Source organism: Spermophilus citellus (assembly GCF_964194105.1).
Source record: "Spermophilus citellus genome assembly, chromosome: 12".
NCBI lineage: Eukaryota > Metazoa > Chordata > Mammalia > Rodentia > Sciuridae > Spermophilus > Spermophilus citellus.
Window position 1 is genome coordinate 38,147,452 of NC_138198.1, and position 19,197 is coordinate 38,166,648.

General features: G+C 37.2%; 1 protein-coding gene across 1 annotated transcript in view; it reads right to left on the reverse strand.

Moving 5' to 3' along the window:
• Window positions 1-253: 253 nt before the first annotated feature.
• The window catches only part of LOC308631610 (uncharacterized protein), a gene marked incomplete at its 5' end in the record, with an annotated part of 72,660 nt that continues 53,716 nt past the window's right edge, over window positions 254-19,197 (reverse strand). Inside the window, 3 exons of the mRNA XM_081262994.1 lie at window positions 254-389; window positions 11,922-12,346; window positions 15,476-16,364. Of these exons, the coding sequence (XP_081119120.1) occupies window positions 15,503-16,364 (862 nt within the window). The 3' untranslated portion in view covers window positions 254-389; window positions 11,922-12,346; window positions 15,476-15,502. The remainder of the gene's footprint in view (window positions 390-11,921; window positions 12,347-15,475; window positions 16,365-19,197) is intronic.

Consider the following 19,197-nt stretch of genomic DNA (forward strand, 5'->3'; position numbering starts at 1 on the left):
GAGCAAATCATGTAAATATAACCAAGTAATAGATTTGAATCTCAAAATAAATTCAAGCTGAAATTATATTCTGCCATTCTGAGAGACAATCAAATTTAACTAGAGGATGAAACTGGTAATCCTTCAAAAATTAGGTCTATGAAATAAATATTTTAATGTTTTTAAATTCTTAGTTTTAGATTTATATTATGTTGTGTGACGTTTAAATGTTCCTCTGTGCCTCTGCAATTCCAGCTTCATGAGTTGAATATTTCTATATAGTTTACCTTTTTTGCTATAGAAGAAAGCGGTTCCTTCTTCATACTTCTTAGTAAAAATTCTGGCATGTTATTTTCAATATCCTCACGTGTTCCCTTTTTATGCAACACTGCAGCCAGAAATGAAATAACCTGGGATGAAGGAAATTTTTTTTTAATCATTGTGGATAATGTATTGTGATACAAAATATCACTGATTACATGACTATCCAATTAGTAACAAAGTACATAAAAATAGATTTGTTGAAGGGAAATATAAAATGAAAAACTAGTATTGATTTTCCTCACTTGTATTAATAAACAAGTACATTATAATAGGAAAAAGCATATTGCTATGTCTTCCATGCTAGGTAATACCCACTCAGTGAATATTTTCGTAATTCCATCAGAAAGGACATTACTTTCTTATTTGGTTCTATCCATGAAACAATCTCTTCCTATCCTCTACTAGAGTAAACTGTATAAATTCTTCTTTCCTTGTAGAAAAATAACTCCAAAACAAGAGTAATATTTGGCTCATAAATCTGTACACTTTTGTTCATCTAATAAATAAAAGTAGAATGACAGAATGTTATTTTAAGATAATCTAATATAATTCATCAATACAACCACTTTGAATTATAGCTACTACCCAAAAATCAAGTGAGAAAGAAAGATAGAAAAAAGAACACATCATTTCACATACAAGCAGCAAGAAATACTGAATCAATAAGACATTGGCTGGAATTTTAGCTCTGGATATTTGACAGCTACGTGAACATGAACAAGGTAATTAATATCTCTAGATATTATCTATAAAAATGGCAAAATAATATTGGCATGATTGTTTTAAAGACTAGAGGGAAGGTGTATGAGGGGTATATACGGGGGAAAGAACTGATCATTACTTAAAAATAAATCATAGAAATATTAAAACTAAAAAAACAAACTGAGAGAATCAGAAAAACCATAGAAAAAGATATTTTAAACATGTAAATACCAATAATCTGAATCACAAATGACAGAAGAATGAATGGCACATGAGAAATATCTGAAGAAATCAAAGTTGAAAATTATCCAAAAAATAAAAAATAAAAAGCATAGATTCAATATCTAATAAGAACACCAAACCAAAGGGGAGCTGGGGACCAATCAAAACAAAAATAAAAAACAAACTTACAGGGGTTGGGATTGTGGCTCAGTGGTGGAGCACCTGCCTGGCTTGTGTGAGGCACTGGGTTCAATCCTCAGCACCACAAAAAGATAAATAAATAAAATTAAGGTATTGTGTCCATCTACAATTAAAATTTATTTTTTAAAAGCCTTACAAATATCCACAATAGGTGCTACACAGAAAAAAATAAATATTAAAAACGGAAGAAAAAACAACTACCTATAAAGCTGCTAATAGGTAGATAAACAGCTGACCCTGCACTAAAAACAATGGAAGACCTACAACACAGAATATTCTCAAAGTTTCATAGAAAATAAAAGCAACCTACATTTTTATACCCTGTAAAAATATTCAAGAATGAAGAGTAAAGATAATTTTATATAACAAAAAACTGGGTCAATTCATCACTAAAAGAGCCACACTAAAGACAGTAACTACAGGCCCCGGTCCACCCCTCCACCCACGGGGCAGACACGGGCCAGAGCCTAGCCTCTGTCACAGGGCCGCCTCTTCCGACCAAAAGACTACCACCACGGGAGCCCAGGCCCAGCTCAGAGCCTTTCACACTGACTTGCGTAGGACCCAGGTCTGGGGTAGGTCTGAGTTCACCTCCCACACACACACATACCTGAGAGCCTAAGCCTAACCCACTTTCATCTTGGGACACTACCGTCATCACCATAGCCTTCCCCAGGCAGTAACCCTAACATTTTGATAGCAGACAGGGCTAGAAGCAGCTGCATCTCAGAGCAGGCATCCCAAAGGAAGTGTGAGGCCCACCCTTTCAGTCCCATCTCTGCTTCCCTCTTGGGGCACCTTAACTGTTATCTTGAGTTACCTCAGCTATTGCCACCACCACCTTTAGATGCAGTAGCATACACTGAGGGACACCAGCAGGGTCTAGAAGCCCCACATCAAGGTGAGGTATACAAGAATATAGGGAAGAAACTGTAATATCTCAGATCCACTCTGCAAGAGAGGAAGACACATAGACAATATGAAAAAAACAAGGGAAGAAAGTGCCCCCAAACAAACCAGGACACTTAATAACAGAACCCATGGACAGTGAAGTTGACGAAATGTCAGAGAAGGAGTTCAGAAGGTTCATAATTAAAATGATCTGTGAATTAAAGAATGACCTAAATGAGCAAATACAGGCAAAAATTGACCACTCCAACAATGAGATAAGAGAGCAAATACAGGTAGCAAAAGATTACTTCAAGAGATAGAGACCCTGAAAAAAAAAAAAAAAAAACAAGTCAGAAATCCTTAAAATGAAGGATATAATAAACCAAATTAAAAACTCAATAGAAAGCATAACCAACAAAGTAGATCACTTGGAAGAAAGAACATCAGATAATGAAGACAAAGTATACAATCTGGAAAATAAAGTTGATCACACAGTGAAGAAAGTTAGAAACCATGAAGAGAACATCCAAAAATTACGGGACAGCATCAAAAGACCAAATGTAAGAGTTATTGGGATAGAGGAAGGCACAGAGTTTCAAATCAAAGGAATGCACAATCTCTTTAGTGAGATAATATCAGAAAACTTCCCAAGCATGAAGAACGAATTGCAAAACCAAATACAAGAGGCTTAGAGGACACCAAATGTACAAAATTAGAACAGATCTACACCAAGGCACATTATATGAAAATGCCCAGCATACAGAATAAGGATAGACTCTTAAAGCCACAAGAGAGAGGAATCAGATCACATATAGGGGGAGACCAATTTGTATCTCAGCAGATTTTTCAACCCAGACCCTGAAAGCCAGAAGATCTTGGAACAGCATATACCAAGCTCTGGAAGAAAATGGATGCCAACCCCAAGAATCTTATATCCAGCAAAACAAAATTTTAGATTTGATGATGAAATGAAAACCTTCCATGATAAACAAAAGTTAAAAGAATTTACAACTAGAAAGCCTGCACTACAGAACATCCTCAGCAAAATATTCCAAGAAGAGGAAATAAAAATCAATGATGAAAATCAGCAGAGGGAAGGATTACACTAAAGGAAAATTTAATCAGAGGAGAAACCAAATCACGTTAAATACCAAAATTAAACAAAAATAGCTGGGAATACAAATCATGTCTCAGTAATAACCCTGAATGTTAATGGCCTAAACTCACCAATCAAAAGACATAAACTAGAAGACTGGATCAAAAAAATAAAATTAAAAAAAAGAAAAGATCCAACATTATGCTGCCTCTAAGAGACACGTCTCATAGGAAAAGACATCCACAGACTAGAGGTGAAGGGTTGGGAAAAATCATACTACTCACATGGACTGCGGAAGCAAGCAGGGCTTTCCATTCTCATATCAAATAAAGTAGACTCCAAACTAAAGTCAATCAAAAAGGACAAAGAAGGACACTACATACTGATCAAGGGAACCATACACCAACACCAACAAGACTTAACAATTATAAAATCTATATGCCCCAAACAATGAAGCATCTTACATTCATCAAACAAACTCTTCTCAAGTTCAAGAGTCAAATAAACAACAACACAATAATTTTGAGTGACTTTAACACACCTCTCTCATCACTAGATCGATCTTCCAAACAAAAGCTTAACAAAAAAAAAAAAAAATAGAACTCAATAATATAATCAATAACTTAGACTTAACTGATGTATATAAAATATTTCATCCTTCAACGAGAGAATACACTTTCTTCTCAGCAACACATGGATCCTTCTGTAAAGTAGACCATATACTATGCCACAAAGCAACTCTAAGCAAATATAGAAAAGTAGAGATACTACCCTGCATTCTATCAGATCATAATGGAATGAAATTAGAAATCAATGATAAAATAAGAAATAAAAGCCACTCCAACACCTGGAGACTAAATAATATGTTAGTGAATGAATAATGGGTTGCAGAAGACATCAAGGAGGAGGTTAAAAAATTTTTAGAGGCGAATGAGAACACAGATACAATGTACTGAAATCTCTGGGACACTATTAAAGCAGTTCTAAGAGGAAAGTTCATTGCATGGAGTTCATTCCTTAAAAGAAGAAAAAGTCAACAAATAAATGACTTAACATTACATCTCAAAGGCCTAGAAAAAGAAGAACAAATCAACACCAAAAGCAGAAAACAGGAAATAATTAAAATCAGAGCTGAAATCAATGAAATTGAAACAAAAGAAACAATCAAAAAATTGACAGAAAAGTTGGTTCTTTGAAAAAATTTTTAAAAAAAATTGACAGACCCTTAGCCATGCTAACGAAGAGAAGGAGAGAGAAAACTCAAATTACTAACATACATGATGTAAAAGGAAATATCACAACAGACAGTACAGAAATACAGAAGATAATTAGAAATTATTTTGAAAACTTGTAATCCAATAAAATAGAAAATATTGAAGGCACTGAAAAATTTCTAGAGTCATATAATTTGCCCAAATTGAATCAGGATGATATAAACAATTTAAACAGATCAATTTCAAGTGACGAAATAGAAGTCTACCAACCAAGGAAAGCCCAGGACCAGATGGATACACAGTCAAGTTCCTCAAAACTTTTAAAGAAGAACTAATACCAATACTCTTCAATTTATTTCAGGAAATAGAAAAAAAGGGAGCAATATCACCCTGATTCCAAAACCAGGCAAAGACACATAAAAAAAAGAAAACTTTAGACCAATATCTCTAATGAACATGGATGCAAAAATTCTCAATAAAATTCTGACAAATCAAATACAAAATCATATCAAAAAGATCATGTACCACGATCAAATGGGATTCATCCCAGGGATGCAAGGTTGGTTCAACATACAGAAATCAATAAATGTAATTCACCACATCAATAGACTTAAAGATAAGGATCATATGATCATCTCAGCAGATGCAGAAAAAGCATTTGACAAAACAAAGCACCCCTTTATGTTCAAAACACTAGAAAAATTAGGGATAACAGGAACATATCTCAACATTGTAAAAGCTACTCTTACTCCTTCCTGCCTTCTTTTGATTGATAGATATTTTTTAGAATGGACTAAAGACTCCAATTAAATGTCAGAGATTGTCACAACAGACAAAAGAGCTATGTACAAGAGATACACTTTAGAGACAATGGTAGCTTGAAATAAAGGATTGGGGGAAATACCATTTAAAAGCAAGCATACTGGAGTGAGTATCTTAATATCAAGTGAAGGATATTTCAAAAAGAGTATGGCCAAAAACGTAAGCATATTTCATAATGATAAAGTGGTGAATTCATCAAGACATAAAAGTCATAAAAAAGTAGACCCTAATAACAGAAAGGAAGGTCTTCAAGACCCATATTCAAGTGAAATCAGCAAGAGGAAAAATAATGGATAGAATGAATGACTCTCTTTTATTAATACACACATTCATGAAAATTATAGCTTGTTCAACAAAATAAAAATAGCTGTACTTATAAGAATTAAAAAATTTTGTGCATCATAAAACAGTGTTAAGAAAATGAAGATACAACCTAAAGAATGGGAAAAAAAATATTTATAAATCATATTCTATAAGGGTTTAATATCTAAGATATTTAAAGAATTCTTATAATTCAATAATAAAAAAGACAACCCAACTAAAAAGCAGACAAAAGATTTAAAATATTTATTTCTCCAAAGAAAATATACAAATGGCCAAAATGCACATAAAAGACATTCAACATCATACAGCATTAGAGAAATGCAAATTGAATTCATCATGAGATATCACTTTATAAATACTAGGCTATAATGAAAAACATTATAAAATTTATGAGACGGAGAAACAGGAAACCTTGTGCATTGTTGGTGGGAATGTAAAATGGTATAGGCACTGTGGAAAATGGTATGATTAGTTCCTCAAGGCAAAAAAAAAAAAATTGAATTATCAGATGACCCAGTAATTCCACTCTAAGGAATTCCACTACAAAAACTGCATACAAGAGAAATGAAAACACATGTCTATATAGAACCTGTCCATTAATGTTTATAGAAGAAATATTCATAATAGTCAAAATGTCCACCAAAGGATAAAAAGATAAATTGTGTTACATATATACAATGCAATATTTTTCAGCCATATAAAGGAAGCAGGATACAACTTGAATGAGACTTGAAAACACTACCATAAGTGAAAGAAATCAGTCACAAAATGTCATATATTGCATGATTTCTTTTATATGAAATATTCAGAAGAGGCAAATCCATGGAGACAGGAAAATCTACGGCTGCTATGGGATGAGGGAAGGGAGAAATAAAAAAATTGTTACACAATGGATATGGGTGTACGATGAAAAAGTTTGGAAAACTAGAGAGAAGTGGGAGCTGCACAGCATTATAAGTGCACTGAATTGTATAGTTTAAAATGGTAATTTATGTTATGTGTATTTCACCTAATAAAAAAATTATAGCTTACATTTTTATAAGAACTCATTGTGTACAATGGCATCATCAAAGTTATTTTTGTTCTTTGAAAAAGCAAAAAAAAAAGTATATAATGTGTTTTAGTACATATCAATAATCCAATAACCAGTAGCTATTTTTGTAGTATCATTCCTTTAAAGTAAGGAAACTTGATTCCCTATACATAATCTTAAGTGTTATAATATAGTAGATTTTGAGGAAATTATGCTGTCAAAAAGATTACAAAATAATAATATACCAAGAATGGTCAAATCTTATCCTGAGCCTTAAAATAGTCTAACAAAATTTGCATTTTAATTTGCAAGAGTTACAGCAAAACTTCAGAGTTTGACCAACCAGCTTTATACTATTTATGTGACCATGAGCAATTTATACAACTGCTCTATAAATTTTACTTTCTCATCAATAAAATAAAGGCAATAATACCTAATTAATACAAATGTTCAATGAAAAATGTCCATTAAAAAGCCTGGCACATAATTAAATAAAAGCGATAACCACAGAACCATACTATTACCCAATTCAATCTAAAATTCATTAATGCTTTAATAAAACTGTATTTACTCCCTACTATATGACAGGCACTGTGTTAGGTGCTGGAAAAGTCTAGACGATAGGTATTCTGATCGATTCAGTAATGTGAAATTCAGTTGATTGAGGGGTTAGGGACAAAAGGGTGGTGAGAATATACACTGAAGGGGCATGGGTAGGAAAAAGTAAACAAAAGAATACAAAATAAACATCTATTAAATAATTCAGGGATTAGATTAATGTGAACAAACTGGCTTACATAAATTAAAGGAGGCAAATAACCTTATTTAAGCATTAGACAATTTAAATATTTTTAATATCACCTAAGTAAAAGATCTTTGATACATGCTCAGAATTTACACTTTGTAAGTATTTGAATCAGTTAAGCTTAAAGTTTTATATTCAAAATTTTATATTCAAAAATAAGTAACTGAAGCTTAGAACTGATTGAATTTCTTCATATAAATATTCATAACATTTTGGACTCCGACAACATCTTGGAATATAATTAAACACTGAATCACAGTCAATGTGTAATGAAAAGTTCAGGTAACCAGGGTATTGACTGGAAGGGGACATAAGTAAATTTTGTAGAATGAAAGAATCATTCTGTATCTTGATCAACATATTGATTACCAGACATATACACTTCAAAACTCCTTGAACAGTATGTTGAAGATATTTCCTTTTCATGATTTGTAATCATATTTTAATTAAATACAGGCACCCACATAAACACACGTACATTGAAATATATGTGAATGATATATGCATTAAAAAGTATATATATATTCACTCCTTATATATATTCACTTTAATCTTAGGCAACTATTCCTCAGAGGCTACTTAAAAGTATTGAACTCTAGTTAATGAAATATATACTTAAGTGTTTGTGGATATAATATACAGATGTCTGCCACTTTAAAATGTAGCAAAAGATAGATTGATGGATGGATAGGTATGTGATAAAACCATGAGGAATGAAATGTTAACAAAATCTAGGTAGCTGATATATAGCTTTTCATTGCACAATTCTTTTAACTCTTCTTTTTGTTTGAAAAGTTTGATAAGATGTTGGGGGAAAAAAATCAGTTTAGAACCTTTGACAACATAGAAAAAAAGCTGATTATTATAAAATAGTAGTGATCATGCAACTCTACTTTTTGTTAATTTCTATATGTGTATGTGTACATATATTTATGTATGTTACATATTCAACTATTCCCTCTTAACTAGAACCTTTCAATTCACTTAAAAAATACTTAAGAATGTCTGATCCCCAAACATAAAACCACAAAGAAGAAACTCCCTTAAAATCCCACACCACTTCCTTCAACTGCTACTAGGTCACTCCTGTCCCCTTCCAAAGTCACATTTCTTTTTATTCTTATTTGTTCTCTTTAGTTATACATGACAGTAGAATGTATTCTGACATCGTATGTACATGGAGCATAACTTCCCTTTCTTGTGGTTGTACATGATGTGGAATTCACTGGTCATGTATTCATATATGAATATAGGAAATTGATGTCAATTCATTCTGCTCTCTTTCCCATTCCCATTCCCCCTCCTGTGCCTCCATTCCCCCCTGTTCAATCTGGTGAATGTCCTGTCACTTCTCCCCACATACCCCATTGTGAGTCAGCATCCGCATATCAGAGAGAACATTCAGCCTTTGTTTTGGGGGGATTGGCTTATTTCACTTAACACGATAGTCTCTAGTTCCATCCATCTCCTAGCAAATGCCATAATTTCATTCCTCTTTATGGCTGAGTAATATTCCATTGTGTATATGTACCACATTTTCTTTATCCATTCATCTGTTAAGGGCACTTAGGTTGGTTCCATAGCTTAACTATTGTGAATTGAGCTGCTATAAACACTGATGTGGCTGTGACACTATAGTACACAAAGTCACATTTCTTAAAGAGGTAAGTACACTTCTCCTTTCCATGTTTTCATTTACTCAATATAAAACTAACACAAACTCCAGCAAAATGGCTTTTGCTGAAGATACTAATGACTTCTTTGTCACCACACCAAATGGACATTTTTCAATCCTCACCCCTGGTGGAATACAAAATATCAAATTTGTCTACTCTTAAATTTAAAATAAGGGAAAGACACTATTTGGTATGTAAAACAAGCTTTAGAAAAAAGCTGGGTGCCTATAGTTTCAACTACTCAGAGGGCTGAGGCAGGAGGATTGCTTCGACCCAGGAATTCTAGAATAACCTGGAGAATGTAGTGATATCTCATCTCAAAAAAAAGTTTAATTTCATTATATGACCAAGTTTGAAAATAAAAAGGAGAAAACATAGAGGCTAAAATTATGAAAAGGGACCAGGGGATGAAGAAGAAAAGAAGACAGAACCATAGTTAAAATAGTAAATGCCGCTGGTCTATTTTCATTACCCAATTCTATAGTATTTTGAAATTCGAATGAACTCATAAACTATTGTCCACATTTCTTCAATTGGCTCAATCTATATCTATATCTAATCTATATCTATAGAAGCTCTGCTAAATGGCCTATTTATGTAGAAATTATTCTCCAAGTTACAACAATAATCAAAGAAGTGAGTCCCAAAGGATCAGACAAATCCAGCCTGGTATCAAATCAGTACAAAAACTATTTCCTAAGACTTTCATGGCACAGAGTACATAACACAGCAGCTCAAAGCCTTCCAAGGAAACCAGCAACTCTGCAGTAAGATCAGCCGTTAAAAATAATCCTGTAAAATGGAAAATAAAGGGAATTTCTTTGTAAACAGGGCCTTGGGCATGAAAGATGAGCTTCTAATTTGAGGCTAAATGTGCACAATTTGAATTGTATTCATTTTAGATGGTCATTTTTTATAATACTGTCACGTTTCTGATTTTGAAGATACACACGCATTGATTAGTCAAAGAATAGTAAAGAACATTCTAGTACATGCAAAACAGTACAAGTATATGTAAAGTTAGTCATACCAGAGCTTTCTTTACTTATTTTCCTTTAGAACTTCTCCACTTATCTTGGTCACATCCCGAAGGTAGGTTCCTTTCTTTATTCTTGTCATCTACCCTCCCAAGCAAACAAATTCACTCATCCCACAAACAACTCAGCACCTCCCGTGTGGAGGCCTAAACCACCTTCATTGCCTGGGTGTAAAGAAACACAGAGGATAGCTAAAAGCAAACATGCTATGAATATTGGAGGATTTTATTTTAGCCTACCTTTTCACACCAAAACCTCATACACAGTAGCATGACTAGGCTGTTTTTAAATGTTAAATTGAGTTTTTCACTTACCTTTAAGCTCCACTAACCAATGGAAGTATCACTGAATAAAATAGCATAACTTCAATTAGGAAGGAAACACAGAAGGCCTTCATCACAATCTAGACAGACACTTCTGAAAACCCAGGGTGACTGTTCAGCATAAAGTCTAGATTTAAAACTCGAATCCTTTTGGATCACAGACCTCTTTGAACATCTAAGTTAAGGAGCCTGTGGCAGGCAGCTTCTGATAGAGTTCCCAACAATCCTCACTTCTCTGTATTCACAACCTTCCTCTAGTTGAGCTTGAAGTGGTGTTAGCAACTTTCTTCCAGTGAACAGAAAGTGGCAAAAGGAGGGGACAACGTTTTTGTAATTAGGTTACAAGACGGTGACTTCCATTTCCTAGCACTCTCTCTTGCTCTATTACTTGCTTTTCCTGATAAAGCAAGCTATGTGTTGTGAGATGTTCCATAACAAGGTCCAAGCAGCAAAGAAGCATGGGAGGCGTGAGTCCCACAAGCCACAGGGAACCAAATCCTACCAACACCCATGTGAGCTAAGAAGCGCATCCTCCCAGGTCAACATGAGACAGCAGCCCGCAAGAGGCAGAGCCAGAGGGCCCAGCTAAGAGGCACACAGACTCCTGACCCACAGAAACTATGAGGTGATAAATGTGTATTGTTTTAAGCTGCTGAATTTGGGGATAATTTGGTTTACACCAACATAAAACTAACAAAATTCCCTCTATAGAAAAGTACACAATATACAAACTCCGGTATACATTTAAGGGAATGTTCATCAATTGAATACCTAAGTAGTTCAGGCATTACAGATCAGGAAACTTCTGATATGAGAAACTCAAAATGATATGCATAAAAGACCTGTAGGAGATCATGCCATGTCCTATACCAAAGTAGAATACTTTCCTTCCTAAAGTATTATTAAGAAAGTTTATATTAAATATAATTGATATCATAATATAAATATTAATATATATCAATACATATTAGTATATACTAATTTATATAAATATAATGTAAATATTACCACAGGTAAAATAATACCAAAGTCAAGTAATGCCAAAACGTAATATATTTCAAAGGTACTAAATAGGTATTGAAGATAAAACAGACAGTCAATTTTGAGATTTTTCTGTCCAGTTGGTGAGACAAAAACAAACACACACACATGTACACACACAAATATCCATCATAATGGTAGTACAAATAGAGATTTGCTCACAGAATCCACTCCTGTACATAATATAATGACATTATTGAAGTTTAATTATAAACTAACTAGAATAAATACCTGAACTGTTTTTCCAAGTCCCATGTCATCACCCAGAATACACCCTCTTCCTTGGATGTAGTGTCCATAGAGAAACTGAGCTCCTTCCCTTTGGTAGTCTCTCAAATACCTATTAATAGTATAAGGAATAGAGTCTCCATCTTCAGATAATTTAAAGGCATTAGCAGATGATGGAAATTTTCGGTCTGGGAAAAATGGTTTTTCCAAATCTTCATCATCAAATATAAAACTCCTGGGGCAAACTTTAGCAGATTTTACTTCTTGAAGTCTTTTAAGAGGTATTTTCCTTTCTTGAAAATCTGAATATAAGACAACAGCAAATGACTTGCCATTTTCATCCACTGTAATAGATTTTATGCTTGCTTCACAAAGTTTTTCATCATGTGGAGAAGGAGCAAGACATCTTTCTCCTGGAAGCCACCTGTCTACAATAATAAAGAAAAGAAAATTTTCAGATCTAGCTTATAAATAACATCTTATCCATTACCATGAGAAAAAAAAAATGAATCCAAAAATCTTTTTAAATTAACTGAGACAAAGTAAAATATATTTATGTGTAGATATTTTCCTAAAATATAATATCAGATGTCCTATAATAAACAAAGGGCATATAATTCACTTCCTGTCACTCTTATCCTGGTGATATGCCATAATCCCCCTGGTGATTCTGATTCAGTACATATGGGTCATGGGCATCTGGTTTTATTATTTTGTTTCATTGTTATTGTTGAATTCAAATATGAGACTGATGCTCAGCCAGGGTGAACCACTGATTTAACTACTCCTACTGACTCACGAACATTATATATTATTCATGATATGACAAAGTTAAGATTGAGTAGGACTTGGTAAAAAGTAAGCTAAATCCTTTGGACAGCAATGTTTCTGTGGTTCATCTGTCTGCATTTTTTTAAATAATTCCCACCTCCTTTCTCTGGAGACAGGTGCTTTTTTTTCATGGTCAGTATTGCTGCTTCTAAACCACTGTTCCAATTGGTATTCTTCTAGACAAGGGAAACTCCAATTACAGGGTGATGTCACAGCTTTGTCACAACCTTTTCCCTTCTAGGTTTCAAATAGTGAGGTTTTTAGGAAATGAATTCTAAGTTCTCTAAGACCCTATTGTTCTTTGAGGAGTCTGATCTCTATATTTGTGAACTTATCCTGTGCCGAACTGTTTATTTTCCATCCTGAAGATACAACACTGTCAATGGAGAGGAGTTCTTGATAAAGTATATTATTAGTACAATTTGAAATGTGCCAAATAGAGGAAGCTAAGTAAAAATTTTTCCAAATGGAATTTCTACGGCAAGAATCCAAAGTATTATATGACTATGATCACAAGAATATTAAGAATTATTTTTCTTACACATTTCTCATTAAGATAAGTAGTTTCCTAGAGTCTTCCTAATGATCTCTAATTAGATTTTCATAACATCCATGATTATAATATGACGTTTATATTGTCTTAAGCAAGAATAACTCCTTAGGATATTTTTCACCAATTGTTCCTCAAAAGTAAAGCCATAATTCCCATTAATTTTGGTGAGGAGGTTTTATCACAGCAATCATAAGTAAGCAGGAAAAAAATCCCATTTCTACTAATCTTTCAATCCAAACTGAGAACTGTTACACTATTCTGAAAGACAGAGTTTTAATGTGAAATTAACACTCTGATCTACTATAAGAGTAAAATAGCAAATGGGTCAGTGGGTCTTGTTTTAACAATAGTGCTGTTTGAGAATTAAAACCTAGAGTTACCCTTCCTACAACTCTTAACACATTGATTGATGTAGGTTGTCTACCTAGCAAATGTCTTCTCCTTTTTAAGACTTAATTCTTTATCTATTGTTCAACATATGATTGAAGCACCAATTATTCACTAGACATTGTATCTTACAATGGGTATAAAACAGAGAAAAATTAATGTAAAAAATGATGACTTGTCTTTCTGCATCTGATTAACTGGGACCATTTATAATTAACTTTTCAAGGTAGAAAACAATTAGTCAACCCTTAATCCTCTTTTTATATTACTCCCATATCCAATCCATCAGAATCTTTCTGGTTCTATTTCAAAAATATCACTTTCCTCCATGCCACCATCACTCTAAAGCAAATACTAGCCAATTGTAATATCTGTAATAAGTCAGATATTAGCTATTTTTTGCTAACTCTAAGTTTTGTAGGCCATACATTCTTTAGTCACTGTAAGGCAAAAACAACTGCAGATAATAAACAAATGGGGCTGAGTTCTAATAAAACTTTATTTACAAAAGGAAGTATCAGACTAGATTTGGTCTGTGAGTGGGCAGTAGCTTGGTGACCTTTGCCCTAATGCACATCACTATCACCTTAGCAACCTAAGCAACATCCTGTCTCAACATGAAATTTCAAAGAAAAAAAAAGGGAAAGGGGTCTAAGAAGTGTGTCCCAAGTGGTTCAGCATGTGCAAAAAAAAAAAAAAACGTGAAGGGCATCACATAAGGGTATCTTTCTGCTTCCTGAGTTTGGATAATTTCTAGAACTAAACAGATAGGGTCTGAGCTAGGGAGGAATCTCTCACTATCCAGACTCCAGAACAAACTGCTTCAATTGGGAGGATTTCCTGTTGGACTGAATGGAGGACTGAAAGTAATGCTAGACCATGATCTGTTCTCTCGCCCTCTTTGATTCACCCTCCTTGCTACTGGAATATGACAAGCAGGCTCCCACCCCTGGGCCCCTAAGCTTTCTGTTCCTAAGCTTTCTGTTCCTTCCACTGGCACTTTCCCTAAATAGCCAAGTGACTAGATTTCACTGCAAATGAGCATCCCAGTGACCATCTCTGCTCAGCAGCTTCAACTGTTTGCTTTTACCTGCAGACTCCTATAGGCACACGTGTATACATACTAGAGGACCCTGAAGGACAATGTCAACAATCCCAGTCCTCAGAGTTCAGGCTGGCACTGTCCTTCCTGAGACTTACCCCTCAATTCCTCATCTATTTAATGAGATAAACACCTTACTCAACTGAAAAGCGAGTCGATAAACAATCAGAAAAAACACTCAATATGTGGTAAGCTACTAATTCAGGGACAAGAATACCTCCCCGACGACTTGTGGCAGCATATAAACCCCTGCCTCAACACAGCACGTATTAAAACTGTGCACTAAAAGTAAGCGAACTAAACAAATATCGCAACCTTCGCCCCTCTCCTTAACGACCCCCCTGCCCGGCACGGGGCGTACACTGATGAAGAATGACGTCTAGGCACCACGTGGGCAATCGCATAAAGCTCTGCAGAAACCCGTCTAATTTAACAATCACAAAAACTCGGCACTGACGCCAAGTTCACAGACGGGGACACTGCGCCAGGTGGCTCGGCAGTGCTACAGGGAGTCTGACTGCAGAGGCCAGGTCCACCACCCTGAATCGCTGACTGGGTCCCAGCCCTAAAGGGGTTCGGACTGGCAGCTGTCACTCCAGGGAGCAAAGCGCTCCGCTTCGGCCGGGGGGGCGCGGGCGCGACGCCGCAGGCAGGTGTCCGCCGCGGCAAGCGCAGAGCCCATACCTTTGCGGGCGGATTCCACGCGCGACCTCAGGGCCTCCAGATCCATCGGGCCGAGGGGCGGGGCCGGGCAGCCCAGCGGCACCGAACCCCTGGCGGGCGGGCGGGCCAGCTGCGGCCCACGCCACCGCCAGCCGCGCTGGGCGCATCGCCCCCAAGCCCCTCGCGGGGCCGGGAGGGGGTCAGAAGGCCCAGCCGAGCGGGTCGGCGGCGTCCGAGCCGGGGCACTGGGTGAGGCTGGCGAGGTGGCGCTCCCCTCGTCGACGCGGGCCCCGCCGCCGGTGGGGAACCGGAGGCGGGCACTAGGTCCCAGCTAATCTCCCCCTCAGGGTCGGGCTTCCCTCCACAGCCCACCGCCACTTCCAAGCCGGACTGAGGAAATCCCGCGAGAATGGGCTCTCGAGCTGTCACCAGAGTATCGCGAGAAGAAGACCTTGGCTCCTGTGGGCGGGGCCAACCTCCGGACGTCCTCTCCCCAGGAGACGCCGATCCGAAAAGCCCGCGGGAACTGCAACTATCGCTGGGTTTGCAGTCGCTCTCCGGGCTGAGCCGGCTTTTGCTGCTGAAAGGAAGTGGAAAAGGCTTGGGGACTGGGGTCGGGTCAGGGCTGGTGAGGAGCGGAGCAGCGACCGCCTCCCAGGACGCGCGGCCTCGGTGAGACACCTTCGGGTGAATCGCAGCTGCGGCCGCTCTTGCCGTCGACAGAAGGCGGGCGTAGGAATGCCGCTGAGTTCTCGACGCTCCTCTCCCGCGAACGCCGCCGCTGGTCTGCAAGCCCAGGACCCGGGAGCGCGGGCCCGCGACCTCCAAACCCAGCTTCGTCCGCAAGGCTACTGCCCGTCCGACCGCGCCCAGACGCCACGGCGTGAGCCAGACACGGTTGCTGCCCGTGCTGAAATGGTTTCATGTGCTGTGTAGTACTCCTGGGTTCAGGGTGGCCCAGATAGCCTGGATTCAGTTCCTGCTGCTGCTGCTGCTGCTGCTGCTGCTGCAACCAATCACCACCACCTTTTCCCCGCTCATTTCTTATTTTATAGTTTTGTAGGTCAGAAGTCCTATGAGGGTCTCTTTAGGTTAAAATTAAGTATCAAAGGACTGCATTCCTTTCTGGAGGATTTAGGAAATGTTGTTTGCTTGCCCTTAGCAGTTTCCGTCTACCCGTTCATTGCAGCTGGGAAAGAATCTTTGATTATTTATTTATTATTTTTCTTGTGGTGCTGGGGATTGAACCCAGAGCCTTGTGCATGCGAGGCAAGCACTCTATCAAATGAGCTATATCCCCAGCCCAGAATCTTTGATTTTTAAGAGCTCACCTGAATCCAAAATAATCCCACTTCCAGATCTGCACCCTTAATCACATCAGCAAAGTCCCTTTGCTATGTAAGGTCGTATATTTATGGGTTCCATATATTTTTGCAGAGGATCATTATTCGGCCTGCTGGTAGGGCCTCAGGAAAACTATTTTGACTACTCATTCTGCAAATAGACTTCTGTTTGGCAGGTATTAAAAATTAGCATGTTTTAATAAAATGTTTCAACAATACTTGTTGCTTTCCAGCAGATAAACGCTTTAAGTGAAACACTAAATCACCCATCATGTGTAGGATGCTGACCAACTCGACCCCTCTGTGCTTCACTGCCCTGCTCCTAACAATGAAGCTAATAATGAAAATGAAGTCAAAATGATACTTGTAAGAAATAAAATGAAGAAGTAAAACTCCAAAAACAGTGCCTGGTCACCATAAGCGACATGTGCATTTCTACTCTGATAGAATGCATCCCCTTGAAAGCTTTGTGCTGCACGGCCATGGGTTCAGCTTAGTATTTTAGCTAATCATTGATAGTACATTGCTAGATTAGGTTTCTAGACTAGATTCTAACCTCCGACACCAGGTACTGTAGGATGTATTTCACATATAGCTAAGAAAATTAAAACAAACTGATTATAATTGTAACTTCAGACTTTTAACATGCATCCTGATATTGGAAATTGTAAAATCTAGAAAAATACGTCTCTTGGAATTGATGGAGTGTATCTGTTTTACTCAAACTCTTCATGTCTCTAAAATCAAAATGACAGATGGAAGTTTTGGTCAAGCTTACTTTTTTTTCCCCACAACTACCAGAGAAGTTTGACTTTTTCCCCATTTGAATAATTACGTGTGTGATACATTGATTTAAGATGTAGATCTTACAGAGCTGCCTTGTAACTAGAAGCTACAGGACAATTATAGACATAAATTGTGATTTAAATGAAAGAGATCATCTGACTGGAGGAAAGCCCTTGTAACTAAAGGAGAGAAGGTTTCCTAATTTTCTGAGCATTATTTAGCCTCACTGCCATGGTTATAACGTATAATAAAGCAGTAATCCTTGTGACATGGAAACATCTTAGTGAACTGGGTACCTCATAGAATTAGGCATCCTCAAACATTCCCTCTCCAACTATCCTCAGCATTTTCTTTTTCCTTTCAGTACTAGGAATTGATCCCAGGGATGTTCTACCACTGACCTAAACCCCCAATCCTTTTTATTTTGAGACACGGCCTTGCTAAGGCCTCAGCCTCCTTAGTAGCGTGAGACCCTGTCTCAAAATAAAATGTAAATAGGTCTGGACATGCAACTATGTAATAAGAGCATATTTAGCATGTGGAAGGCCCTGGGTTCAAGCCCCAGCAGCAGTCGTTGCCCTAAACTCCTCCCCCTCAAAAAAAAACTACAAAAAAAAAAAAATACAATGATGACAACATATACATTTCAAAAAGAATATTGCTTGACTATCAAAGAGACTCTGAAGAAAGATGATTGAACCCTCTAATATTTTATTCAAAAAATGTTTCTCTTCATGTTTACACTGCAAAAGTTTAAATATATGTGTTTGTGTGGTTCATAGGTCTCCAAAACCATGAATTAATTCAACAAAAGACTGAAAGGAGAAAATATTTAAACCTGCAGTTTTCTTTCATGTCATGCCAGCTGATTAGCCTAGAAATTCTGCAACAAAACACCAAGAACTGGGCTGGGGACTCAGCTTAGTTGGTAGGGTGCTTTCCTCACATGTACAAGGCCCTGGGTTCAATCCCCAGCACCACACACACACCAAAAAAACTACAGGTTGAAATAGTTTCATAAAGATACTCAAAATGCCTGGCCAAGCTTTCAAAAAAGTGTGAAGTACTCATGGGCCATAAATAAGGGGGGAAGTGAAAGCTAGCTTGTTAGGTGGCACTTCTCCCACACTGTCCTAGAGGCATTTGGCCATCTTGGTTACAAAAGGGTCTGAATGTAGCAGTCTTGTGGGGGAAGAAGACATGATCTTAAGCCCACACAAGCTCACACATGGGGGATGTGAAACTCATTCAGATTGTGAAGGTAATATCCTTCCTGAAATGATGGGCTGAAAGGAAAGTCTGGGCCGTGGAAAGAGAGAAAGTGAAAAAGAGGGACTTGTCTGTCTGGACGGGAATCTTTTGTAGGGGTGATGTTAATTTTCCTCAAATAGATGTAAGATTTGAATTTACACAACCTGCATGATCAGCAAAACCCCAAATCAAGATAATAGATTTCTATAATGCCAGGTTAATTATACCCAGGTTGCTAGAAAGGAGGAAATAGATCCATTCTACAGGGAAACACTAGAGATTCCTCAGACATCTCAGAAGAAAAGTCCCATCAAACAATTCATGACAGATGTGGTGGCGCTTGTCTGTAATCCCAGGGGAGGC